This window comes from Hirsutella rhossiliensis (assembly GCF_020360975.1).
Source record: "Hirsutella rhossiliensis strain HR02 chromosome Unknown scaffold00007, whole genome shotgun sequence".
Lineage (NCBI taxonomy): Eukaryota > Fungi > Ascomycota > Sordariomycetes > Hypocreales > Ophiocordycipitaceae > Hirsutella > Hirsutella rhossiliensis.
In genome coordinates, this window is record NW_025408673.1 from 52,103 (window position 1) to 79,109 (window position 27,007).

The window sequence follows — 27,007 nt, forward strand, 5'->3', positions numbered from 1 at the left end:
CGCTGTCGGGCCCAGCTCCGCCTGCCCCTTTGCTCGGACATGCTCAACGATTGGCTCTCACGCTTGCAAAGTCCAGTGATATTCTTCCACGCATAAAAGAACACATCCACGTGCTATAAAAATGCTGTTGGAATCACTGCAAGTGGACCGTTCTTTCGCCACCCCCTCAAGGGCCACTTTCGCCTCCACCACTTAGAACGGCATCAAGCAAGCTTTTCAACCGCTCTGGAGCTTTGAAGGGGTTTTTTCCTGGGAAGAACGAGATAAGCTAAGAAAGGTAGTGTACACTGTACCAGGCTGGTCCAGCATGCATGTCTCTGCGCCCGGGCGCCGGGCCTGTGATATAAATGACGGCATACGCGCGTCCGAATCATGCCAATTGTCCTGGAAAGAAGCAAACCCGAGCATCAAAGATCCATTTGCCTTGCCTGGGGGATTCAACTCCTTTAGCGGGATTTCTCGTAGGAAGCCTCTCTTGGGATTGAACCGTAGAGCTATTAAAACGCGGAGCGAGACACGCGGGCGGCATGTAAACACAGGCCAGAACATTAAGCAGCAGTCTGGTTTCCTCTCACTGCCCCAAGCTATCTCACTTTGCAAGCTTTCATAATCTACTACGACCCCTTAGATCACTGATCACTCACTACCTGGCGTATGGGCAACAGTCTTGCTAAGACTCATTAGACGTCAAGTCTGACACCATCCGGGGTTACAAACTAGCATAGGGCCGTAGCGGGCATGAATAGCGCAAGTCTCCTCTGTTAAGATAACAGGGCGCTTCATTGCCCATGGAGCAGGTTTTGGTACTCGTGCGCTCGTTGCCACTAACATGAGTCGCTCCCTGCCACGACGCTTGGGCTCAGCTCTCTCGCGTTTGAACGTCTTAACGAATTATTGAACTTCCCTTCCATGCGTCACTAGGGATCTGTCTATCCGGACACTGGTACAGCCACCCACTGCGACAGGGGATCTTCCAGGATTCCTGTTTTTAAGCCGTGCCTCGGTCCTTCAAGGTGTGCACAATGTCATGTTACTGGCCCGTCAATGTCCGGCATTCTCAGTCCTATACTAACAGCTCCTGTCTTTTCTTCCTCTTTTACATCAACTCAGTTCTGTTTCGTTGATGAATGTCATTTTGGTCCTTCTTTTCGCCTTGTGATTTTCTTGTTCACAGGGCTTACCCTGCGATGTGTCTCTCGCAACGAAGCTCATCCTGCCCAATAGTTAACTACCCCGCGACTTACCACTTCCGCCTCCACCGGCCCATCATGCCATAAGTCTACGCCCCATGCTACAGTACGTTTTCGGACGCATCAGGCTGATGACCCGTTTTTCTCGCCACTCAGAAGTGGCCTTGTCCAAAATTCGGAAAGACTTTGAGTGTCCGCACTCTATTAAACGCCTCATCCTGGGCATTTTGACAGCAGGAGTACGCACGATGTCTTATCCCTCGTTCCATAGATTGGAACCGCCCACTTTTTGCCGTCCACCTACAAGTTCTTTCTACCGACCCCGAATTTGGAGGTGCACTCATCGTGGTTGCTGGCGATCTAACGTTAGCATATGAACTCAGTAATCTTTAAGGCACCATCTATCAAGGGACGCCAAGCTACAGTGAAATGACCTGAAGACTTTGACCTCTCACTAACCATGCAAGATGTATTCAAACTTCATTGACAACAAGTCTCTCGCACGCTTTCTTTCCATGGAATCATTTTCCGCTTGCAGAGCTATGAGGATCTCGACCGGCACTCGTTGCCGCTGGGAGATACAATGCTGCAACCAAACATGGCTGACGAGCAATGCCAAGTGCTCGCTGCGCTTGATCATGGCAGCCTCGTATTCTATCCACACCAGGCAGCAAGTGTAGGCTCAGGCACGATTGCTTATGTGTACGCCTCGCCCAGCTTCGAGAAGATTCTCTTCGCCGCTGTTCCTGTTCCGGGCACCTCTGGGTTTTCTGCTGCATGGGCACGGAGCCCTTCATGAACTCTTCCCAGGTTCAATTTACTTAAAGACTATAGCATAGAGGAAGATCGTTGTTTTTGTAAGACTGCACGTACCATTTGGACGATATGGAAAATCACGTAACATCCAGACCATTGGCAAATTTGAAGGCATGGAGCTGCGCGGGCCAGGGTGGCAAACCACTCAATCAACTCAACCAAAGAGTCAAATTGAGTAGATTGACGGCTTACATCAGCGAACCTCTCGTTGAGTTGAGCAATCCAAGCCCTCGTTGAATTGATTGCGTTGATTGATGGAGTTGATGCCCTACCCTACCTATTAGTAAGCTACTTAAGGTCCTCAACACCATCAACTTCTCGTCCTTCGTGGGGCACCTCTTCGGGAAGACATCGTCATCGACTGAAGCATCAATAATCCCCTGGTAGTCGGGTATTAGCCCTGCCTTCAGCCAAGACCGAATTGCCTGGCCTGCATTGATCGTGTTAGCCTGAAGCCGGCTGCGTAGTCGTGTGACCATTAGCCCAGCAAATGAGAACGCCCTCTCGCACTCTGCTGACATTGGCGGTATAGATAGCATATCAAAGGCCATTCGAGCAAGTCTGGGATACGTTGACTCTTTGAGTTGCCAGTATTGGAACGGATCCGTGATGTCTCCGTCATCTGCGCCGATATCAACAGTCCAGCGATCGAATTCATCGGCAGTAGGTGGCCCACGACGGGTTGTGGCCGTCTGACCAGCTTGTAGCCGGTGCCTCAGTCGGAACTGTTGGAACTCGTTCAAGTCGTCAACCTTTCGACGTTTAACCATCGGAATAGCCTCGTCATCGCTGAGAATTAATGACTTATAGTCGCGTTCCCAGATGCCCCGAACAATCCGTCGTGCCTCAAGGACCCATTCAGGTCGATGAGCCCAAGCCTCCTCAAACCATTGCAGTCGCAAGGCGGGATGGAGAGCGACTGCAGCATAATATACCGGGCACTCAACCAACTTGATATAGTATTTCTCCAACTTCTTCCACCCCAATTCGACGTTTATCGCGAAATGCTCGGAATCAGGCACATCCTTGGCGAATTCCTTTGCCTCTTCCAATCGTTCAAGGAGATATTCGAATGCTTGGATAATATCCCATGCTGTTCCGTATGCCACGAGGTTGCCGCCCTTACGCACCCGAATCTGGGCATCTCCTCGAGGGCCTTGATGGCATTTTCGAAGTGCTTAAGAATATTCCGAAAGTGGCTGATCACTGTCCAGTCGTTACCGGTCAGCAGGTCAGAATCTCGGAGGCATGCAGGCATGTCTTTCTTCTTTGACCTGCTTCGGGTATATTCGAACTGTTCCAATGCGACGAGGTCGTCAAGAAAGTCGTGCAGTAGAAGGGCTCGATCCATCATCTTATAATGGGACAACCATCGTGTCATGTTATCCGTTAGAACGTCAACTGGTTTCTTCGTACTGTCCCTCTTGCGTTGTAGATCCCGAAGCATGTACGTTAACCTATCCGATTGATGAATCCAGTGGACAAGGTTGTGGAGCTTGCCAATAGGCCCCCTCTTCCGCCAGAGATCATGTCGAGCAAGGTCCAGGTCGAGTCGCTCTTCTGATTTGAAGACTTCATTATCTTTGCCAAAGAGCAGCGCTTTGGCCACGAGATTGATGATATGCCCAAAGCAGCGGACCCGTCTCTGCTCCCCTAAAAATTAAAAACGTGTCCCAGTGCTGCTACCGCCGTATCGTTATTCTTCGCATTGTCAAGCGTGAAATACCCGATCTTGTCTTGAATCTCGAATGATTCGATCACTTCCGCCACCTGCGACGCTATATTCTCGCCAGTATGAGACTCTCGGAGTTCAGGAGCCCAAGGATGATCTTCTGTGGCCGCTTTTCCTTAGAGATAGAACGCAGCAATCCCATTAAGCGCATAGCGATTGGGCGATCTCCAGCCGTCAAACGCAAGGTGTATCTGCCCGGGGCGCTCCCTCAGTTCCTTTATCACAATATGCTTGTACTGGTGGTATTCTTGGAAAAGCTTCGTTCGAATAGTCGAGTGTGTCATGTGGGCTTGAGTCAGGGCGATCGAGGGATTGAGGTATTCGAGAAGACGCCGGAATCGAGGGCTTCAACTGCGCGGAAGGCAACATTCGACTCGGTGATCCAAGCAAGCAAGAGAGATTGGAAGACATCTTTATCGAATTGGTTTTTTAGCTTGTTAATGAATGCTTGCTCCTTCTGGTCATTGGCATCGAGGTTGAAGAATTGGGCAATAGAACGCTTGTTGGTTGTAGAACCCTTCGGTAACCGTCTACCTGATGGGTCAATAACATTGTGAGCATCATGTAGATGGCGCTCAATGTTTAGGGTCCCTTTGCCGCGAAGCTCACGGGTCCCTTCGGCGATTTCTTCGGTAAACACCGCTCACAGACCCAGAGGCGATTATCTACGTTAGCTTGATGTTCAATGTCGAACCCAAAGCTCCAGATCCACGATTTGAGCTTGCCGGCGCGTTGAGACTTGGTATAGCCGCGGAAGTGATGCCAGGGAAGGCATCCCACTCGAGATGGGGAACGGGGCCTGAGTCGCCTGAATCGCCTGATGGCGGCAAGGGAGTAGAAGAAGGCTCAGGAGATTCGCTCATTGCATATAGGAATGTTTAGATCAGCCAAGGCGTTGTGGAAGAATCGAGAAGTGTAAGTGGAACTGAGGCGAGAGATTGAACTTTGTTGTGAAGCGCGTCGATGCGCGCAGCGCGTCGACTCTTCCAACGGAACAGGGGGCCCTGTTCCCCGAAGAGGAGAGCAGGCTTACCTACAACGGGCCTGAGTAACCTGTAAGGTTAGTGGTAGCTATATACCCAATCCGTACCTACATTTCGCCTTGGCCACCTACCCTACAGGATCCCTGACCGTCAACGGCAATCTCATCAATCCATCAATCAACGGGAGCATGAATTGAATTGACAAGCTTATTCAGCAGACACTCGATTGAGTTGATTGAGTTGACGGTTGCTCAACTATATTGAGCAACCGTTGCTGGGATTGAGTGGTTTGCCACCCTGGCGCGGGCATCACAAGGCAGAGAAAAGGGTCGAATATGCCAAGTCCTTCCAATGCGAACCGACTAAGCACGCGCCCGCGTTTGAGGTCATAGTGCCAGACGTTAAATAAACCGCGTGTAAGGGGGACTGCGCCCTCTCTAGGTCGAAACAAGATACGCTGCAAACTTGAGAATAACTTTAAACTAATCTTGCCGCAACTTGCTTTCGCGTTGTAGGAAACGCAGTCCGGTGAAGTTTTTGATATGAGATTTTTTTCAGACTCACGACAGCTACCAAGTATCTTTTGGGATTACTCGTCTAGAAGGAAAGGCTCGGTCGATAATGTCGAATTGCGAGAGCGCCTACGAAATGCAGCCTGCCGCCTATGGCCACTGTAGATGCAACTGAGTCCGAGTTGTGAACGGTAATTGCCGGTCAATTAGACCTTTTTGGCGATTTATACATCCAGGTCAGTAAAGTTATAAAAAGCACGGCTTCAGAATACCCCTGCTCCCACTCGTGTCTAGTCTCTCTCCGCCTTAATGAGGTCACAACGAAATGTAAGACGAGTCAAGTCCGAATGATGTCGGGCCGCCTAAGTTACATATATAGAATGACTAGTCAGTCGGTGACACCTAGCTGCACCTAATACACCGATGTTACCCTGCCGGCGTTCAGCCAACCTGGCTGCGAATTACAGCGTGGCGTGCCGGCAGACGCCTAAAATCGCAGGCAGCAAGACTTTGGATAGATTGAAGCTTTCTGGCCGATGTGCTTGTACCTGGTCCCCTGTGGGACTGAGCCCCATTCCTCTGTCCGATGTTTCAAAGCTGATTCCGGTTACAAGATTTTTCCAAGATGATTGCGCTGGACAGGATGGGGTCTACGAGCAATGTTAAACTCTGCATTGAGTAATTGGCGGCAGAGTCAACCTTGGAATCATCACAAAAATGCTACTGGTGGCGGTCGCGGTGATACACTGCGTATTGCTTCTTTTGAGAGATCATTTCTCGTCCAGGAACGATTGGGGCAGTGTTCAACCGTAATGCTCTGTCAAGGATGCGGGCCTGATATGGAGTAAGTCTCTGTGTATCGAGTTGGTTTCGCGTCGATCTAAGCCCCTTGCCTGCAGAAACTCCGAAAAGACACCACTCTTAACGGCTAGATAGCCCACACACTCAGCTCTGCGAGGCGGCTGGGCAGTTAAAGTTTTCAACACACGCTCTCTTACTGTGCCGTCATTACTTTGGTCTATAGAGGACGACCATCTGAGCAAATTCGCAGATGTCTTTGTCAAAGCTACTTAGGCGTGTCTGAGTTGGAGCTCTTCGATCCGCCACTCTACCTGGAGTTCTGAATAAATCAACCGCGTTTAAGAGCCTTGCCACACCAAACCTGGGGTGCCCAAAGGTTATTGAACAAAGGAGCGAATTTGAACTTCGTTGCGTCAACCAAAAGGACTGAAAATATCTCTACGATGAGAATGGAATTATTAGAGAACAATTTACCTTTTATGGTAATACAGCAACATTAAGCCACGAAGATACGATATTGGATGCGTTGAAAGAATGAGCAACACATCTGATATACCGGCAATTCTAATGCTAACCTGGCTCGGCGAATGATGCACACACTTGGAACGATGAGGATGGTTCTTACATGAAATTCGTGGAAAGCTCTACGCTAAACCACCCGTAGTACTACCAAGCCCCTTCCCGGCTGCTGGCCCCCTCGTCCTGGCGGCCTGAATCCCAAAGGGGGGCACTATTCGTACGTTCCAGTTTCCAAGCCGCCCCAGTGCAGTGCTTGCCGGTTGACGAACTTACTGGTCAAGCTGTCAGGCTGTTATCTACCCAAATATAGGCGACTCCTGCCCCGCACCCTCTCACGATCATGTTAAAGAACCCCAAGCTTATCATCAGCGTGTTCTCCGCTCGAGGGCTGCGTAAATTCACGTACTCGTTCAAAGAGGCAACCGAGTTCAAGCGAGTTACAAAGCTAGACGAGGCATTTGGAGAAGGGTTGAGGCGATGACTGAAAGGATGATGTCGCCGGACTTGTTCTGTCGCGCATTTGATTCATTCTTGCTCCCGTCTCAAGATACGAGTCGATGCATGAACTGACTTCCATCTTCCAGCCGTTGGCCCCACTCGACTACCACATATTGAACCAAGTAATGCGGGGACGTCGTTCCCTAGCCGACTTCTGGAACATGCCATCTCCGGATGACAGGCTTCTCAACGTCACATCATTGCGGCGGTTCGCCGGCGTGTCGTTGAGGATCCACCTACCGGGCTTCAGCTATAGTTCGTCGCGACTCATCGTCGTTCAATTCTCTCAAAACTGCCAGGAGAAGAAAGCACGTTACAGCTAATATCTGGATCCAGCGTAAGGGGCCTCGTGTTGAAACGAGTGAATGGCCACAAATAGGAGCCCGACTCAACAGGACTTCTTTTCATTCCACGAGCATAAGAGGAAAGCCTCAGCCATTTTTGCTGGAGTTTGTTCTCTCTTTCCGCTTACGCACGTTTTTTCCACTTTTGGTTCTCTATTAACTCCGTGGCTTGTACTTGGCAGTTGAGAGCTGCGCTCACTACGCCATTATTATTTTCTTGAATCTAAGCATTTTCAAGTCTTTTCAGCCTATTCGAACCAGTCTCAATACCACATTGGCTCGAACTTGTCAACATGAAGCTCGTCGAAGTTCTTGGATTGGTTATGGCTGCCTCGGCCCCTCTCATCTCTGCCGCCCCATTACAGGCAGTAAGCGAGGGTATTGCGAAACGATGTAAGCCACAACCATTTTAAGAGGTCATGTCATCTCGGGATAGCGAACTCAAAAGCTAATGCCGACCGCAGCTATCGGCACTGAGCCTGCGTCCTTGGCCAGCGGCGGATCGGAGCTCGCGGGAAGGGACACTCAGAGGCGTAGAGCCATTGCCGAAACAGTGAAGAACCTCAGGGAAGACAGAAAAGAGAGAAAGAAGGAAAAAAAGGCTGCCGCCAAAGAAAGAAAAGCCGAACGAAAGACAAAGGAGAAGGATGAGAAGAAGAGCAAAAAAAGTGGTAATGTACAGAAAGAGAAGGGGCAAACAGGCGAACAGAAGGGAGAGGAAGCCCAGAAGAGTGCTCAGAAGAGTGAGAAAGTGGACCAGAATGGAACACAAAAAGGCGAGCAAAAGGATGCTCAGAAGGTTGAGCAAAAGGGAGAGGGCGAGCAGCGAGAGGGAGAGGCGAAGACCAAGACAGGTACTCAACCACCGGAGGCAGATTCCGGACAGTCCGGAGCCGAGAAGCCGGCGACTAAAGCCGGCAAGCCTGCAACCGAGACCAAAAAGCCTGCAACCAAGACCGGGAAGCCAGCAGCGGAGGCGGAGAAGTCGGAGCCAGTGGCTCCTGGCAAAGGCGCTGTATAAGCCTCCGATGCTTTTCTAGACGCCTCGAGCTGCACCATGAATGTCATGTCATTGGTATTTCACAACGTATAGTAGTCCAAATATTTTTTGATATGTTGGCATTGACCTTGCGTACTTCAATTCTCATTGTCCTTGAAATTCTTTCTCGAGCGATGTGTTTATACTAGTCTTGTGACTACAAAGCCCCCTTTGGTCCGCTCGATATGACGGCAGGGTGAATTGTATGCAGCGAGGAGCATCCTGGAAAGATTCAAATAAGATCAAGAACACATGGCTCGGACCTAACTATACATTGATATACCCTTTATCACAGCCTCTATCATGTCCAATGATGCGCTAAAGTCTGGAGGCATTATGTTTATAAAAGCTGCTCTTTCTAATTTGCTGCGTCTTCTCCTAGCGTTTGATGCAGTTACGGAGTCGTCTTAGAAAAACTCTATTCGCAGGTAGTCGTGAAAGCAAGGTCGGATTCAAAATTAGTAAATCGAATGGGTCGGGGGAGGTGGAAGAGCGCTTTATAGCATCACTCGGGAGAAGGAAAGGTAAAGGCATTTATGTTGCCCCTACGTAGATGCCCGAAAAGGTCGAAACCGTTATATACAGAGGCAGGGTATAGAAAATCAATCATAGCAATATAAAGAACCAAGTCTAAACGATTTAGATTAAGTGCGGTCTAGTTAACCCTAAACCCGATCAAAATCCAACGGCGGGGCCTGAGATCCAGCACCGCAACCAACGATAAACTGTTTATCAGATAACTCTTTTTCCCGGGAGACGATTTGATACCCCTCCGGATCATTAACAATAAGGGAAAATCCGCTACAACCCTCCGCGTTTACCCAGAGCATTCTAAATGGAATATAGTCTCCAGCATTCTTTACATAATATTGAAGAGGAGCTGTCAAAGTCTGTCCCCAATTTCGGGCTATGTCCACGTTATTCTTCGTAAATCCGGACTTAGCTTTTTCACCAAGCCAAATATAAACAGCTTCATCCGTCTCGTATGGGTTAAAGGTATAGGTGCCTTTTTTGCTGGGATGGAAGTAGCCAACATGCTGGACCACAGAATACTCCCGGGAGCCGACGTTATGTCCATAGACTATAGCAGGGTTGTTACATCTCGAGTCAGATTTAATCAACCCAAATGACCTCGTCGTGCCTGTAATAGCTGGTGTCTGCCCCTGGAGGAATACATTGACGTTAAAGGTCGTATACCAGGATGTGCTTTTAGGGTTAAATGGAACCTTTCCAGGTGCAGTTGCCGGAGTAGGTGCCAGCGAGCCTTTATAGAAGGCCCACTGCAAGCCAGGTTGACAGGTGTCCCTATGGCAGGAGCCATAAGGACAGCATCTTGCTTTTTTGGGAATACATTTTTTATGGCACGGATTCTCGCCTCGGCGGCAGCATACTGCTTTCTTCGAGATACACCGCCCGTGACATAGCTTTTCCCAATCAGGACATGGCCGCGAAGTCTGAATTGTCGTATCATCAGACTGGGTGGGATAAAAATCGGGAGGCGGGTTTTGGTCATAACCCCAAGAGGATACGTCTTCGTCACGGGCGTGCCTAATACCGTCCTCGCTGATAGAGTTGGTAACGGCAACTGCAAGCCCGTTCCTGAAAAGGAAGGTCGCGGCGATAATAATGAGCTTCATCTCTCTAAGAGAAATCCAGAGACAAAGTATAGTTAAACGATGAGATCGACTATAGAAGGTATCAATTATCGTGTTGATGCTTAATAAAAGGAACTAGGTCTAGTAGTAAGCGGACCTTGGGTCTTTTAAGGTTAACGGTAGGATAGTATACTGCCGCTTTACTTAACATATATGATTGACTTTCTTCGGAATTCTTAGGAGTGATATGTTCCTGGAATGACTCTGCCAGTATTGGTATGCTGGCGTAGTCTCGATCTCTCGCCGCAGTTTCGTCTACGTATTAAGTTGGTATAGTAGATTGCAACATTAAGTCTCCAGATGTCCTTTAAAGCGGTGAAAAAATCAAGTGTAAGTACCGAGGAAGTTGTCATACTGGATATCCCCACCTAGTCTTACTATCGTGACCTAAAACATGGTGTTAGATTGGATCGAAGTCTTACTATAGTTGTGTAGCAGCCTGCGGAGAGGTACCAAAAGATCCGTCAGTCTTCGCACTTCGTGCCAGACTACCCCTCACACTTGCTTATAAGAACCCACGCGCACGGGCGACCGGTCCGGTCGCGGCGCACCTTTGACACATGACTTTAGATGGGATAGACAGTCCAGAAAGATTCCAGAGCATACAGATATTGCAACAAAAAGGCAAAGGGGAACATATATGGTCAAGGCTGTTGGAAAGACTTTCTAATACGGTATACTAGACTATATTTTTCTACTATTAACGAGTATACGGCGTGAAGCCCTTAGCTATTCACTATTTAATCTAGACTGCATGCCGACAGGGCTTTAAATCTAACAGAGCGGTTACTGGTACTGTCGATACGATATCAATGTCGATATATGCGGACTATCTACCTGAGACCCTAAGAACTTCGTGACTAAATTAAATAATTGTGTTTTTATGGTCAAACTCGATTTAGAATCTTAGCCGTAAGTTGAGAAGGTCCGTTCGTACGCATCTAACTCTGAAATTACATTCAGCGACGTACCAGGCATAACGACCCCAACGTCGCTCACTGCCACGGCACTGTAATCATTGATTGCTAGTAAGATACTCCATTAATCGAGCATGTCCCCTTCGGACTTTTGTCGCAACATCTACTTTGTCGCAACACCCTACTTTGTCGCAACACGCAATGTCGCACACATAGGGAAGACACTCCTTAGAGCACAGCTAACTAGGCAAGATGATGCAAAACACTCTATCTAATTACCTAGACGGGGGAGGCCTGATTTCTGACATACTAGTGACTGTAGGGGAGGGACTTCCTCCTTGTTTTACCTGACGGAGATTTAGAGCAACAAGCATCTCAAGCAGACACATTTTTTCACCAGTGGCAATTAGACGAGAGAGAGAGGTTCTGCGGTAGGTCTAAGAGATAGTAGAGAGTAATCATACTTCTCGACTTATGTAACGAGTTCTACGAGTCTAGTGCTTATATCTCCTTCATAACAGAATAACAAAAGTCCTCCTTCTGCCTTTGAAAGTATGTTAATAAATAGTGGGTCCCCGCGTAGGTCAGTCGCCCTTGAAGTCGATGTCGCCGTCAAAGTACATCTAATAGAAGATCTCCATGGGGTTCTAGTATTATAGCTATAATTATCGCGGACGCCGCTTCCTGCGCCCTATCGTACCAAAAGACTGGTCCCCGGACGAGACCGTTAATGCCTCGGGGAACCGACAATGCCTTCAGGGACCGACCAGAGTTGGGATATAAGTTATTAGAGTGCAGTTGGCATTAGCGCGCGCCCGCTAGCACTAAGATCCCGTACCTAGCCCCCGCTGTTGCATAAATACACATATAAGCGGTCTAGGGCGGAGATCGGGAATGCATGTGTCACACTGTCACCAGCACCTCTACACACTACAGGAGCCACCTGCAGTGCACCTGTCGGAGTGATCACCTCACTTTTGTCTGTTCTTTTCCATCAGCTTATACATGAATTTACGGGACTGGGGCTCTCACTCCAGGACTAATTTCTAGTGGCCTGGTAGCTAGAAGTGGGGCCTGTTTAAAACCCCCTTATAATTGAGTCTTAACTTTCTAAGTCCAGCTACATTTTTCACGTTAGAAACTTATGGAGAGAAGTCTCTGCCCTAGACGTATCGACAACCAAACATTCTTGGTCCGTCAAGCAACCAATACTACCAGGCCATTTCGTCTTTGGTACCACACTGTTGCCCCGCTTATGGCTAATGGTTTTGGATGCGGAATGGATAAACATATACTAAGTCCTGGCAACACTCAACTTGGAATTTAATGACTACAATATGTCGGTAGAGAAAGATCGTTTGCTTACTAAAGATCAATACGGGGCGATTCGGCAGCTAGTGCCAAAGGGTATGTTTATAATCTGAGAAAAATAAGCGCTATATTCGGAATCCCAGCACCTATCCTACGATATAATTATAAGTACTAGTTTGGCATCTACTTTAGTTTCAGTATCTATATAATTAAAGGTAGCCAGGCCTATGGAGCTTCCTTTCCTACCTAGGTTGCATAGCCCTATGTGCTACTAGTTCCTTAGGCTCTTAGACGTCCACAGCACTTCCCCCGGAGTTCCTTGACCGCTACCTACATTAGCAGGGGAAACTGACACCGCCTGTGACGCACACACGCGGCCCACGCCTATAAAAAGAGCCTCCTCCCCCTGTCGCTGGCTAGAGGCAGAGTTGGAAATCGATCTTATAGATCGATTTTCGAGCCTGATCGATCGAATTTTATCGATCGTCACCTTCAATCGATCGATATCGATCGATCGCTGTTTGATTCGAATCGATCGACGATCGAATCGATCAATACTAAAAATCATCCCTATCTAGGTGATCTTGCCCATCAGTTGAAGAACTTGCCTCCAATTGTCCCCTTCAAGCAGACCAAGAGGAAGTGTCGGCTGATAGATGCCAGCTTTACTCCAGGAACGAAGACACTGCGCCATCGCCACAATATGGCGTCGTAGGCGAGATCTCAGTGGTGTTATCATCCTCCCACAGCTGCTAAAATCTCTTTCCGTTCCTGCTGAAGACGACGCGATGGTAAGGTAGTCAACAGCCATATAAGACAGCCGAGGAAACCGCGCAACACCAACGTCCTTCCACCAAGCGATTGGGTCCGTTTTGTATGCGATATTTTCCACCGGCGGCTCTGATAGGTACTGATCAAGCTCGTCCTGTTCTTGCAAGGCGGTTGACTGCTTTGGTCCTTTAATTTGCCGCCCTCGAGGCTCAGGGCAAGCCAATGATCGACTAAACGCCAATCGACGCTCAATATAGTCCAAGCCACTATTAGTCGTATCCGCTGAAACACCATCGCAGGATTGCCGATGAGCCATGTTCTTGTACCTCTCTTTCCAGACTGTCGCTAAGCTTCTCGCATATGTTCTTTCCCACTCCGACGTCTGACGAGACGGGAGTTGGCTCCAAAGCCGTTCCAGAGCGCGCCACTTCTTGCAGGGTGGAACACCACTGCCGCTACATATGCGGTTGAGGTCAGCTTGCTATAGTAGTCGTTCAGCTTCTTCCATCCGAGCTTGATGTAAATCTTCAAAACCCTGCGAGTTCTTGCGTCCATGTCATTGAACAGGTGAACCTCTTTCATGGTCTGATCTTCGTTCTCTTCGATTATAACTCCTGAACTGCTAGTTCGAGGTGGTCAAGAGCATCTCTACCACCGGGAAGTACTCATCGAACCCTCCTGACGTGGAGCGTTTACCAGCAATACCCTCGCCCTGGAGTTGCTTCGAGGCGATCTTGAATGGCTGAAGGATCTTCTGAACCGCAACAACGACCTTCCATTCTTCAAGGAAAGTTGTTCTTTCAGTATCGCTGGTTTGTCCTGTTCTTTGCCGCCTTTGCCAAGCCATCGTTCCTCGATGATGGAAAACATCCTGTTCAAAGCCGTACGCTTCAGCAGAGCGCGTGAGGCCATCGCCTCATCGGATTGCCAGCGAGTGCAGACGTTTTGAACCCACGTAAGAATAGGTTCAGTAGGAGCGGTTTGCCGTTGAGCTTCGTAAAAGACCTCGAGAAGTTGACTGCTCGTTCGAAGAGCAATGCCAATATTGTGAAGTTTGCCAAATGGCCCAAACTTGCGGTACTTGTCCACTTCTTCGCCATTGATGATGTCGGGCAGTACGTCCTGATCCTGACTGCCTTCTGGGACTGTTTCAACCTCGAATCCTTCTTCCATGCTCGGCACACAGAAGTCGTCGTCGGTCGCCAGCTCATTGATAGCGTCGGACAACTGGCGCTGCTCTTCCTCTTCAGCCACAAAGTCCTTATCGCCCCAATGAGCAAGCAACTCGTTGAAATTATCCCTTTTGCTGCCGTACATCATAGCCCTGACGGCCAGGTTCAGAAAATGAGGGCGCAGCGGATGCGACGCTCTTCCCTGTCGAAATCGAACTCAGCGGCAAGCGCTTCCACAGCCGTATCATTATTCGTAGCGTTGTCAAGCGTGTAGTACCCGATTCTGACGCCGGATAACAGTCAAGATTGTCAGCTAACGGACCCAAGAAGTGTTGACTGTGGTTCTATACCTGTCTTCAAGACCAAACGCGCATATTGTATCTGCAACTTCATCTGCAAGCGCTGCTCCAGTATGGCGTTTCGCGAGAGCCAGCAAAGCCAAGAGGATTCCCCATTGGTTCCAATCTTGGTCGATAAAGTGGGCGTTGATACCGAGGAATGATGTGTTTTGTCGGAAGTCCAGCCATCAAAGGTAAAATGAATCATACTTCTCGCTCTTTGAAGCAGCTCGCAAAGCGGACCAAGAGCGCGATTATACTCATCTAGTAGCAGATTCACAAGCGTTTTGCCAGTTGGTATCTGGCCTTCCTGGAGAGCCGGGTTGTTGTAGAGAAGGAGTCGTCTGAAGCGCTCAGAGTTTACGACATTAAAGGGGAGGTTATGATATGTAAGCCAGTCGAGCAGGAGCAGTTGATTCATCTTCGGATCGAATAACGTATGCAGATTGCTGAGAAGAGTCTGATCTCGAGGGTTCGTCGGATCGGCGCGAAGCATATCAAGCAGGTTCCGTTCTGCACCTCCACTCCCGGTAACTGAGCCTGCACGTTGTCTAGAAGGTGGCTGACAAGTTAGCGGGCATGATCGAACGACGTGGAGATGGGGTACGGAGAGGTGGCACAAACCACGACTTTGTGCTCCTTCCTCAGATGTCGGACGACGCTTCCCCCAGTCGAAGCGATGAAGACGTAATGTGCTGTCTTCGGCCTGTCCCGGAGGAAGCATCTCTCGCAGATCCATACGATCTTGTGGGGCCGTGACCTGTTGTCCTTCATTCTGAATCCGAATTGCCACCACCACGTCCGTTCTCTAACCGCCCAAATTTATCAGTCGTCCAAGCTTCATAATCTGGAAACCCCATGGGTGCATATTTAGTTGATGCTGAACTGGTTGTCGGCTCGGAAGGCGGCGGCGTGGAGGAGGCGATCTCTATGTCCTCATCAAGCGCGTCCATGGTGGGAAACGTCCGTAAACAATGTGGGCGAGGTCAAATCGAAGGGTGCGAGGCTGATAAGGTCGAATCTGTATGAAGTCTACTCGGACAGGCTGAGGCCCGAAATAATTCCTGGTTGCGACGCGTACTGATTCCGTTGAACGGGAGGACTTGCAAACGCAAGAGACGGAGAGATCAATTTACTTTTGTCGACACGCGACGCGCGGCAACAAGATAGATATGACTGGCTGCCTGGGACCCCCGGTCGTTTGCCAGGGTGTTTGGCAGACGCGTCGGGCGGCAGCATCGTCACGCATCCAACCTACGCAGCCTACCCTGGACACCTTGTATGGACATGGCGAACGACGATCAAATCGATCGATTGGAGGTTGGATCGATACGATATCGATCGAGCAGGACTTCTAATCGATCGATCGAAATCGAAATCGATTCGATTAATCGATTCGATCAAATCGATTGTACGATCGATTTCCAAGCCTGGCTAGAGGGCGTTCCTTTCTATTGATACCGTTATCTCCTTCTATATCTCTCTCTTTTCCTTCCTACCTTATGCTTCTCTTCCTAACCTCCATAAACCCCTCTCATTACCCTACTTTATCTACCACTGCTGCCATAGGCGTATTTTTGATGGGGACGAGAGCATACACCCAAAGCACGCGCAGCACACGGCTAAGAATGGCCAGAGTAGTTGACGCCTTCACAGACCTCAGGACCATCTGATCATCAAGGAAGCAAGCGAGCTCTATGAGTCTCTTGTTGCTCTTATAAATGCTTTGGTATTCTGGTTCATGACTGTCAAGCAAGGGGTGCCTCTGTTGGCAACACACGCTTAACAGGGAAACAAATATTCAAATTAATGAAAGAATGAGAGGCCCCCAATTAGATGATCTAAGCGCCTCTGGGTCTTTAAAAACATCTAGAGTGGGTCCTGGACTGGAAAGTCATCTTATGGGACTTTGCCCGTCAAAGTATGTTTAATAGAGTACGCTGCAAGCACTATTAAAATAACTACAAATGGTGACCGTCAGCCAGTCAGGAAAAGGCCCGAGAAAATCTGTTTGCACAACGCAACTAGCTCCGCAGACGTGTTCTTCAGCTTCAATCAACGCATCCTTTTGAGCCTCTCAATAGAGCTCTCTTTTCCTCGTGAATAGCCTCATTGGGCAGGCCGCAGGACCAAAGTTTTGACAACCCCTCAGTCACTGCAGAGGCATGTGTGGCACGCAGCAAGAGAGAACGAAATTGACTAAGTGATAGCTTTGTCAATTGACCACACATAAGAAGACTTGGTCTAGCACCAAGCAAAAACAAAGGCTAGCCCTGGGACATAAAGCAATATTCTATTAATTAAATATTACTGTTAGATATCTACAGGGATTTATTAAGCTCATAGGATACAGCAGCAATGCTTTATCCTCTATTACCACTATAGCAGTCACAGTACTAGGGAGGTAAGGCTTGGCTATTGCTACAGGAGGTCCGTTGGACTCAGCTTTACAGCCGTTGACGGTAGGGCAAGTGTGCTGGCACGTAGCTAAAACAAATATTATCTAGCATATATATTTTACAAAATTCCGATTCTTGCGGCAGTATGTTTATCTTAAAGTTCTACGTCTATGTTTAGGTTAAAATGTGATTTAATATGAACCCACCTATAGTCGCCCGTGACCGTTAGGCCAGGACCGTAGCATCAGGGTAGGTTAGCCTCCCGGGGCAATGGGATAGACGGAAGCGGCAAATGCCGACTGGTTCCAGAAATTTGGCGCACGAGATTTTACGCTCGCCGCTCCATCCGACGACAAGTTCGCCTACTCAACGAGTCGACTGTCCAGTCTGGCCAAGACAACTCTAGCCATGCCCGCGGAAGACAACGCTCCGAGCCCGCAAGAGAATGCGGCAGGGCTTCAGGATCGAGAAGCCGGCTTAAAACATGAAGAGGCTGGGCCAAAACGACAGCTTACTCTGCCTGCTTGGCTCGACCACTTTAACAGCCATGACCTCAAGATCGTCTTCCGCTGCTGGGCCGCAACGTGGGTTGCAAGCATACTGATTTTCCTCGGACCTACCCTTCGCAGTATCGGCGTCGCCACCTTTTTCGGCGCAATAATTCTGTAAGCCCCGTTTGGCTGATGCCAGCTGCGTGCGACTAACCTGCGTCAAATCCCGTCATCTAGGTACATTGTGCCTCCGGCTAGCATCCTGTTTCTCTACCTCCTGGCTGCCTTCTCGGCCCTCTTTGGCATGTGCCTCGCCTGGGCCTGGGGCCTAGTGGCGATGAAGGCCGCATTGGACGCGCGTCCAGCATCAGAGACGCAGGCAAGGCTCCAGGCCCTGCAGCAGCAGGCCGCCCAGACCGCCCAGCGGTCTGGCGAAAGCGTCGCCTGGGAGGCGCAAAAGCTGGTGCACGACGGCTTTATGCTCGATGCGCGCATCACTGTCGTCTTCTACGTCTTTTGCTGCGTCTTCGTCTACGCGTTGACCCGTCTGCGGTACAACAACCCCAAGTTGACCTTGACGCAGATTTTCGGGGTCATTGTCATCGACATTTTCTTGCTTATTGGACTGACGCTGACGACTTTCAATGCGAGCTTGGCTTCACTCTTGGTAAAGCCCGGGACTATTGGCATCGGGCTCGGCGCCGTTTGTTGCCTCCTCTTCTTCCCGCAGTCGACTTCGTACGCGGTGCTGCACCAGATGGAAAAGCTCATTCGCATGACGGAGACATCGCTGGACGCGACTCGGAAGCACTTGGCAAGCCATACAATGCAGGTGAGCCAGCTAGCAGGCGCCCGTTACAGCTTGATTGCCGCCTACAAATCCATGGAGCCGGCCCTCGCTTTCCTTCCTCTTGACCTTTCACGCGGCCGGTGGAACGCAGACGACGTAAAGTCGCTGCAAGTCCGGGTCCGCGAGGTCATGCTGTCTTGTTTGTCACTTCTCGATTTCCATATCACCAAAGTCGAAGCCGCCCAGAAAAGAGAGTGTTTGGAAAGCCAGAAACTTGGGCAAGGTGCAGTTGAAAAGGGACCGACCGCCGAACAGAACGGCCAAGAGATTGGCCGTCATCAGCTGCTGGAGAGCGCAAATCTACTCGAAGCTCTCAAAAGTCCCGAGCATGGCTTGTGTGAAAGGCCTCTAGTGAGTTGATACAACTAACTAGTCCCTATGCTGTTTACTATCAAGATACAGAAGAAAGGAAGAAAGAAAGAGAATCTACTACATAAGAGCATAACGGCATTTTATAGCTTCGAGCCAATGGAAGGTTCTAGAAGCTAGGCGGCGCAGCCGCCGTTAAAGCAACTTGCCCGTTACATTACCTCCCTCCCTTCCAACGTTTCCTCTTCCGTGGGATCGTGGCAATCTGTGTGAAGAAGACTTGAGAAGGTGACACTCTTTTGATGTTTCTTCCATTGCTTCCATGCATCAGTGTGTCGAATAGTGGCGAGGGGCTCCCGTAGGCTGCGAGTAATCATGCCATTTTACGAGCACCTTCTTATGCGTACCTTCCATTCTTTCATCCAGAATTCTTTCGACAAGGTACATCTCTTGGCCGTCCACCAGCACCGGCGGGGCACTCTCTTGATTGATTTTCTGCGAAGGCAATGGGTCTCCAGGGACTGGCCGGAGTAGATCGACGTGAAAGACTGGATGGATGCGTCCAGGCACATCCAACCTGTAGGCATGTGGGCTGACTTCCGCGAGCACTTGATATTTGGCATGTAACCAATCGAGCTTCTTGCAGGGTCGCGATGTTTTGACATTTCTCAAGTTGAGGTATACCCAATCCCCAGGCTTGTATCTCGGTGCGGCTGTCCTGTGCTTGTTGGCTTGCGCTTGCTGTATTTCCTGGGCCATAGCTATCGCTGCTTGCGCAAACTCCGTGGCGTCCTGTAGTCTCTGAATGAAATCCTCCGCTGCAGCTTCTCCCTGTGTCGTGTCTTCCGTTCTTCGATGCTCAACTAACTGGATTGGCTCATTATGGTAGCCATGCATGAAGAAGAACGGACTCAGTCCGGTGGAGGTTGCTTCCCGCTCGTTAATAGTCGCCATCGCGATTGGAAGCAAGTCTAACCAGTTATCTTGCAGATAGTTTGTCCATATCCGAAGAATCCTCTCTACCTCTTGGTTCATTCGTTCTGTTGCACCGTCGGTTTGTGGATGGTACGCTGTCGACAACCGTTGCTCGATCCTAGCAGCTGACAGAAATGTTTCCACATACCACTGACGAACTGGGGACCCCGATCACTGGTTATAGCCGTTGGGATGCCATGGACAGGGTAATGTCGTTCGAATAGTCTTCTTGCAACCGCTTCTGAAGAAATATCGTACAATCCTTCGAGTTCGACGCCTTTGGTGAGTCGGTCCGTGACCACCATGCAGTTCGTCGCGCCATCCTTCCCCGACGGTGGGAGGTCAGTGATAAAGTCAATGGTAATTTCGCTCCATATGCGTTGCGGAATAGGGAGCGGCTTTAGGAGTCCTTTTTGTATCCCTCCAGATGGTGTTTCGTCCGCAAACCTCGCAGTTGCGCACAAACCGACGTACATCGCTAGCGGCACCCGGCCAGAAGAAGCGTCTCGACAGAGTCGAGTACGTGAGGTCCCTTCCAGAATGTCCGGTGATATGAGAGTCGTGAGTTTCCTGGATGATCCTCGTACGTAGCGGCTCCGAACCGGGTATCCAGACGCGTTCTCTAAAGCACAGCAGGCCTCTATTGTCTAATGAGCACTCTGAAATGCTGACAACCTTCTCCTTCTGTAATTCTGTTGGCAAACTCTTCGCTCCATCTGCTACCAGCTTCGCGAGTTCTTGATAGAGCTTGTCTTCTTGGCGTGCGGCGTGCCACAGCTGCTGTAGTTCCTCATCTTCAAATATCCTGATCTCTTTTCCGAAGTTGATTTCCTGGGCACCCTCGGTGTTGGTAGACAATGTCGATATTGGGACCCTTCTAAGGTGATCATCTTGGAATAGCCTCATAATGCGTCCCTTTAGTCGTTCATCAGAGTGGTTGGCCGGCATATCCTGGTCCCGTCGAGAGAGTGCGTCAGGCAATCCGCCCTTGCGGCCCGGCCTCCATTCGAGCTCGAATTGGAACCTGGACAGGAACTCCGACCACCGCACTTGTCTCTCTGTCAACCTCCTTTCCGAGTAGAAGTATCTCAGGTTCTTGTGGTCCGTTAGGATCTTGAAGTGCTCTACTGCCCGTAGCTCTGGTTCCCACTGCTCCAAACATCTGAGAATGGCGAGTAGCTCCTTGTCATGGATAGCGTAGTTCGCTTCGGCTGCCGAATGTTTCTTCGAGAAGTATGCGACAGGTCGTACCAGTCCATCCTTATCATCTCTCTGCAAGAGCACGCCTCCCGACGCGAATCCTGAAGCGTCTGCTTCCAAGATAGTCTCCTTTCTGGATGGAAGTGTGCAAGGATCGGGGCCGTGATCAACAGGTCCTTGAGCTTCTCGAAGGCTTCTTCGCACAATCCATCCCAACGGAATGGCACGTCCTTCTTCGTTAGCCGCGTTAGCGGCTCCGCTATCACCGAGAAGTCTGGCATAAATATCCTGTAGAAGTTCGCGAATCCGATGAAACTCCTCACGGATTTAACATTCGTCGGGTTGCCCATCCCTTCACAGCCTCAACCTTCTCTGGGTCGACTCGGATCCACACTCCGCCTCGATGATAAACCCAAGGTATTTCACAGCCTTGACTTCGAATTCGCTCTTGTTGATGTCCAGTTGCAGCCCAGCGTCCATCAGTCGTTGGAGGACCTTGCCGACTTTGTCGCGGTGGTCTTGCAGGCTTCCAGAGGAGAAGATCAGGACATCGTCGATATACGCTGACACAAAATCATCTAGGTAATCCTGGAGCACGCTGTTAATATACCGCTGAAAGGCTGCTGGTGCGCCTGTCAGGCCGAATGGAACTACCAGCCATTCGAAGGATCCATAGCGCGTTCTGAAAGCTGTCTTTTCTTCGTCGGCGGGGGCGACCCTGATCTTATGGAACGCTGCTATAACATCTACCTTGGTGAACCACCTTGCCTTGGCTATAGTTCGCAGGGTCTCGCTCAGTAAGGGCAAGGGATAGCGGTCCCTCTTCGTTATATGGTTCAAACCTCTGTAATCCACGCAGAAGCGGATGCCTCCGCCGGGCTTCTTCACCATAAGGACTGGTGCCGCGGCTGGCGAGCTGCTGACTCTAATAAATCCCTTGTCGAGTAGTTCTGTGAGAGTCTTCCGTAGTACCAATAGCTCCTCGCGGGACATGCTGTAAAGCGGTCCCCAGGGTAGGGGCTTCTCTCGGCCATGCTCGTCTTTCAGCACTTCGATCTTCAGGTCCACACCTGGCCGATGAGGGGGCAGCTGGTCGGCCAGTTGCTGAGAGAAAGCTCGAGACCACTTGTGGTACTGTGGTGGCAGCTTCTCCATTACGTCAGTCTTCGGTTTCGGTCTTAGGGCCTTGTCAATATCCGCCATTGTGACCGAGTGAACTCCAATGCCGCCTTTGCGTTTGTCACGGCGTGCTTCCGCTAAAAAGGTTGCGGCCATGACATTAGAGACGTCTAGCTGGGGAGGCTGGTAACGTCGTCGGTCTCGTACTTGAACTCCACTGGACCCGATCTCGAGATATCCTTCCTTTGCGTGGATGTGAACATCCTGGTCTTCCATCCATCGTTTACCCAGGATCATGTCCCAGTTAAGATCGTCGATGACGTACATGAAAACACGATGCTGCTGATGTCCATCGAGGTCGATCGACACATACGTGATCTTGTCGATTTTGACCTCCTTGCCGTCTCCCGCTGCATTCTCCAAGATGCGCGGCTGAACGCGTATATGTGGCAACTGGAGAGAGTGAAATGTGCGCTTGCTAACCGCGCCGTAGCAGAGGCAGCCATAATCGACGAGAGATGGCACAAAGTCTGTGCCGTTCACCCTGACGTCTGCTATGAACGGTTCCCCGTCCATTTTTGCTTTTCCGCTCACATCCCATTCTCTCACAGCCGCCGCGTGTCCCTAGTCTGAATCTTCATCGCTATGAGACGAAGCTTCGTCTTCGGCGATCTCGGCATTAGTGACCGCTGGTCGTGTCGGAGCCACGGCATTGACCTGAGTGCGACGGGTCGCGTTTGCGGGTCGGATAGGCGCAGCCAATGGGCAGCGCTCGATCCTGCAGTTGTCTCTTCCACAACGAAGGCAACGCCCTTCACGGTAACGGGCGTCCATCTCGGTCTGATCGACCCACTTTGCACGCTTGCCCAACAGCGCTTGGTCTTCTGGTCGGTTGGATTGGTGACCATATGTGTTCTTATCACCGCGGGTGCGCGCAGCGTTCACTTTCGCGGATGCTTGTAGAGTTGGCTCCCATTCCATCATGTCCTCTCGTCTAACTTCAGTTTTCTGGCCGGACTGTTTCTGGGCGGCCTGGCCTCCATGGTTCTGGTGGTTGTCATAGTTGTCCGAACTCTTTGTGTTGCCTCGGGGCCTTTTCCACTGACCCAACAGTTCCATCTGGCTGCTCAGCGAATCGCATCTCCTCGCCAGCCCAACGTAGCTGCTGATGGCAGAGGGGTCAGAGCCTATAAGGGCTGCTTTCATTTTGTCGTTTAGTGCCTCCTGGAGGTAGGAAATCTTGCTGTCGTCTGGCCAATACTCGGCGTTGGCATTGGCGATCTCCTCTCAAAGCGGGGTAAAGGACGTGAATGGTTCATTCTCCCTTGCTTAATCGAATGCAAGTTGCGTGTAGCTCTCTGCTTGCGATCCCTCTCCCCGTACAACAACTCGAGGCGGTTGAGTAGTTCAGCAACATTGAACGTTTTCTTCTCGGTTTGCATCTCCACAAATGTGGTCACGTTGTCTTTAGCCTTGCCTTCTAGGCTCATGAAGATGTACATAAAGTGGCCCTCTGCATCTCAAGGGCTTCTTTATCGACTCGTAGTTTTCCTTCGGTTTCTAGTTTCCAGCTTCGCCACTGGGCCTTGTCGCCGCCGAATTTCGGGATGTCTCGTAATTTGGGGCGCTTGGTTGGATGAGGGCTGTGAGTGGCGACTACATGGATGTCCTCGATGGGGACAGCCGGGGTGACAGATGGCGTCGGCTCTGGGAGTTCAGACGAACGGGATTGCTGGTGTTGCTGGAGTTCCAGGGCAATAAACCGTTCTTCAAACTGGGTATTTCTTCGGGAATTCTCTTCTCTCAAACTTCGTATCTCGGCAACCAGGGCGCTGAGGACGTCCGGCTGCATGTTGTTATCTTCGGCCATCGCGACTTCGCTGAACGTTAATAGTTCCGACGGGACTCAGTTACTTTGGTGTCTTCAGTGTCTTCAGTGTCTTCAGTGATCTTGATAGTATGTGAAAGGCCTCTAGTGAGTTGATACAACTAACTAGTCCCTATGCTGTTTACTATCAAGATACAGAAGAAAGGAAGAAAGAAAGAGAATCTACTACATAAGAGCATAACGGCATTTTATAGCTTCGAGCCAATGGAAGGTTCTAGAAGCTAGGCGGCGCAGCCGCCGTTAAAGCGGCTTGCCCGTTACAGCTTGACGCAGGAGCGCGCTTTGAAGGCCCTCCAAGCCACGACTGCCGACGTCTTGCAGATCTGCTCCCGATCCATCGAGCTTTCCGCCGAGTGCATCCACACCGTCAATGCTTGTCGATGGATAGGCAAGCCTTCACAACAGAGGTTCGACGAGTTGGCTCGAGAGCTCCAGGACGCGTTGACGACTCTGCGCTCTGCCAGAATGACTTGCGTCATTGACACGACCGAAGCTGTGCTGGAAATCCATGCGCATCACTTTGACGACAAGGGCCGGCTGAAGATTGACGAGGATCTCCGACCTTTTTCATTACAGGGTATTGTCTTCTCCATGGTCATTGAGGAGCGCATACTGGGCACAGCCGTGACGGTGGAGAAGCTGCTGGAGCACATCTCACATCTGAATAAAACACGGACGACCCATCGCATCTGGCTTCCCTCTCGACTGCAATATTCGCTTTCCTGGCTGTTTAATCGACATTCTTCCATCTCTCTCTCCGGTATCTCGACCCACATTGACGAGAACCCCGACTCTCCCACGGACCCTATTGCACTTGAGAGCCAGGCCAAGGAAGCTTACCGACGGCTACTCTTTAGCCGCGGGTCAAAACATTCCCCGGTGAGAAAAGGCTTTTTGAGTCGAGCCATTGTCGGGGCGTACAAATGGCTCACCAACCCCGCCGGCATATACGCACTCCGGATGGTCATTTTGACCATAGGCACTGCGATTCCGGCTGCGATCCCAAGCTCCGCGGGTTTCTACTATCGCGAAAAGGGAATCTGGACAATAATTACAGCGCAGACTTGTCTCGTGGAATATACCGCCGACTTTACGTTCTCCCTTGTCTCTCGTGGGCTGGGCACCGTGGTTGGGGGCATTCTGGCAGTCGTCGCATGGTATATAGGGGCTGCGAACGGCCCAGGCAACCCATACGGCTTATCTGCCATCACGGCTGTGATCACAGCCATTATTGTCTGGTGCCGTCTATTCCTGCCGCCTGCTTTCGTGCAGGCCGGCATCATGCTCGGATCCACCTTTATCCTCATCATAGGCTTCAGTTACGACCACGACCATATCGAGCAGTACGGGCTGCCTGGAATAGGCTATGAGGCATTTTGGAAACGACTAGTAACGGTTCTGGTGGGCTTTGCTGCGTCAATTATTGTCCAGCTGTTTCCGAGACCCCCCTCGGCCACCAGCCACGTGTGCAAATCGCTTGCTAACACGGTACGCACGCTGGCTGACCACTACTCTCTCCTACTCTCTCATTGGGGTCGTTCAGAGCAGGGCAGCCCTCTTGGAGCCGTGGCGGAGCAAATTTCCCTCGAGGTAGCGGAGACTCTACTCTCGCTCAACGGGGCTATCGCACTGCTCAGGGTCGAACTCAACCTCGGCGCCTTTGATCAAAAGGTTCTCAAAAAAACACAAGAGCAATGTCAATACATGAATCAATCTCTGGGAAGGCTCCTCGTCCTTTCAGCCTCTCTCCCCACGGAATTGCAAGCCCGACTCGTCAACACAGTCGGCCTCTTGGACGATCGTATCATTGGGGAAGTCATGAGTGTGCTGGGAATCATCGAACAATCACTAAGGACCGGGGGTCCTTTGCCTGAAAGACTGCCCACGCCGCTCATCAGCAGGTTTTGGAACGCACAGAGCCACGAGGCCATGCTGAGCAAGACCCTGGTCCGCAATGAATATTACAGGCAATACTGCGTCGCAATTTCTAGCTATGTAAAGTTTTTGTCTACTATTGATGACTTGGTGCTGCTACTCAAGGGAGCATTGGGGGAGTGTCATGTTATATACCGCTGGGAAGATGCATGAACGCGTGGGTTCGCGACAGCCTTCCTCGGGACATGGACTTCCCTGTCAAAAACCTTTGATTGAAATACATGTCTCAGGATTATAGGAGTGTCTGTATCTGTATTACTCACAAGGGGCCAATCAGCTTGGGAGCGAGAGACGTGCGCAGTCTCCCGCGTAAGTATTCATGTATGTATGTTGAATGGCTGGAGTTTCAATTGTCTTTAGGTTTTGAACTTTGAGACGACACGCCGGAGGAAGTTTCCTGCCGTAGTTGGCTTTCTGGATGGTGTTCGGAGGATGTGGGTATCTGTTAAGGAGAGTGGGCATAAGAGGCCACAGTCATGCCTAGTGGACCTAATAGTCATGCACAAGGAAGCCTGCCTAACTAATATAACTCCCCTAGCCTAAGGATATTATATAGGCCTAACTTAGGTATAGGAATATCTTAATGCCCTCTTTTAGCTAGCTATATATAGTTACTATACCTATATAAGCCCCCCCTTATCTTAATAGATAGACTAAGATATATATTACTAAATTTACCTTTTTATGCCCTTATTTCTTTTACTATACTCTTACGCCCTTACTTAAGAGTTATAAGCCTAGTCTATATAACTAGATTATCTTTTACCTACCGATATTACCTTTAAAGCTATTTACGAGCTATTAACGCTATTATAACGTATAAATCGTAGTTTTAAGGTAAGGAACCTAGCTATACTAAGGGGCACTATTAGAAATATATAAATTATATATCCCTTAAAGAAGGATATTATTTATTAAACTAAAACCCTTATTTTTCTTAAGATAACGTTAAAGAAAGTAAGAGGGGATAATTATATTATAAGACTAAGGGAAAGCCTTAATTAGACCTTATAAATTAAGGGGATTAAATTATAGGCCTAGACTTATAAGACTTAGGAATATACTAACTTAGACGGTATAAAGGAGCTTAAATAGCCCTAATAGCTAGACTAGGAGCAATTTATTATTAATCTTAGAGGGAGACCTTCTTAACGAGAAGATAAAACTAAAGCTATATTCCTTATAAAGCGAATAGGCTATAATAAATAATACTAAGATATAAAGGACTCTTTTCGTAACCTTA

The 27,007-nt window shown here is 49.8% G+C and overlaps 5 protein-coding genes across 5 annotated transcripts; 3 read left to right on the forward strand and 2 right to left on the reverse strand.

Moving 5' to 3' along the window:
• Positions 1-7,688: 7,688 nt before the first annotated feature.
• Positions 7,689-8,416, forward strand: HRG_06777 (uncharacterized protein; the record flags this gene model as incomplete). The annotated part of the gene is made up of 3 exons (XM_044865248.1): positions 7,689-7,788; positions 7,860-7,948; positions 8,105-8,416. The coding sequence occupies 3 exons, from the start codon at positions 7,689-7,691 to the stop codon at positions 8,414-8,416; spliced, it is 501 nt and encodes a 166-aa protein (XP_044719210.1).
• A 4,941-nt stretch (positions 8,417-13,357) lies between these two features.
• HRG_06778 (Ribonuclease H-like protein) lies at positions 13,358-15,372 on the reverse strand (the record flags this gene model as incomplete). Its single annotated transcript, XM_044865249.1, has 8 exons — positions 13,358-13,470; positions 13,524-13,569; positions 13,785-13,959; positions 14,017-14,412; positions 14,478-14,543; positions 14,611-14,662; positions 14,842-15,160; positions 15,223-15,372. 8 exons carry the CDS (start codon positions 15,370-15,372, stop codon positions 13,358-13,360), a joined length of 1,317 nt encoding a protein of 438 aa, XP_044719211.1.
• A 2,033-nt stretch (positions 15,373-17,405) lies between these two features.
• On the forward strand, positions 17,406-18,698 carry HRG_06779 (protein (fungal and plant); the record flags this gene model as incomplete). The annotated part of the gene is made up of 2 exons (XM_044865250.1): positions 17,406-17,662; positions 17,726-18,698. 2 exons carry the CDS (start codon positions 17,406-17,408, stop codon positions 18,696-18,698), a joined length of 1,230 nt encoding a protein of 409 aa, XP_044719212.1.
• Positions 18,699-20,022: 1,324 nt separating this feature from the next.
• Positions 20,023-22,517, reverse strand: HRG_06780 (reverse transcriptase (RNA-dependent DNA polymerase) domain-containing protein; the record flags this gene model as incomplete). Its single annotated transcript, XM_044865251.1, has 6 exons — positions 20,023-20,043; positions 20,097-20,216; positions 20,298-20,833; positions 20,917-21,081; positions 21,269-21,644; positions 21,711-22,517. 6 exons carry the CDS (start codon positions 22,515-22,517, stop codon positions 20,023-20,025), a joined length of 2,025 nt encoding a protein of 674 aa, XP_044719213.1.
• A 1,777-nt stretch (positions 22,518-24,294) lies between these two features.
• HRG_06781 (aromatic acid exporter family member 2 domain-containing protein) lies at positions 24,295-25,917 on the forward strand (the record flags this gene model as incomplete). Its single annotated transcript, XM_044865252.1, has 1 exon — positions 24,295-25,917. The coding sequence occupies one exon, from the start codon at positions 24,295-24,297 to the stop codon at positions 25,915-25,917; it is 1,623 nt and encodes a 540-aa protein (XP_044719214.1).
• Positions 25,918-27,007: the final 1,090 nt, after the last annotated feature.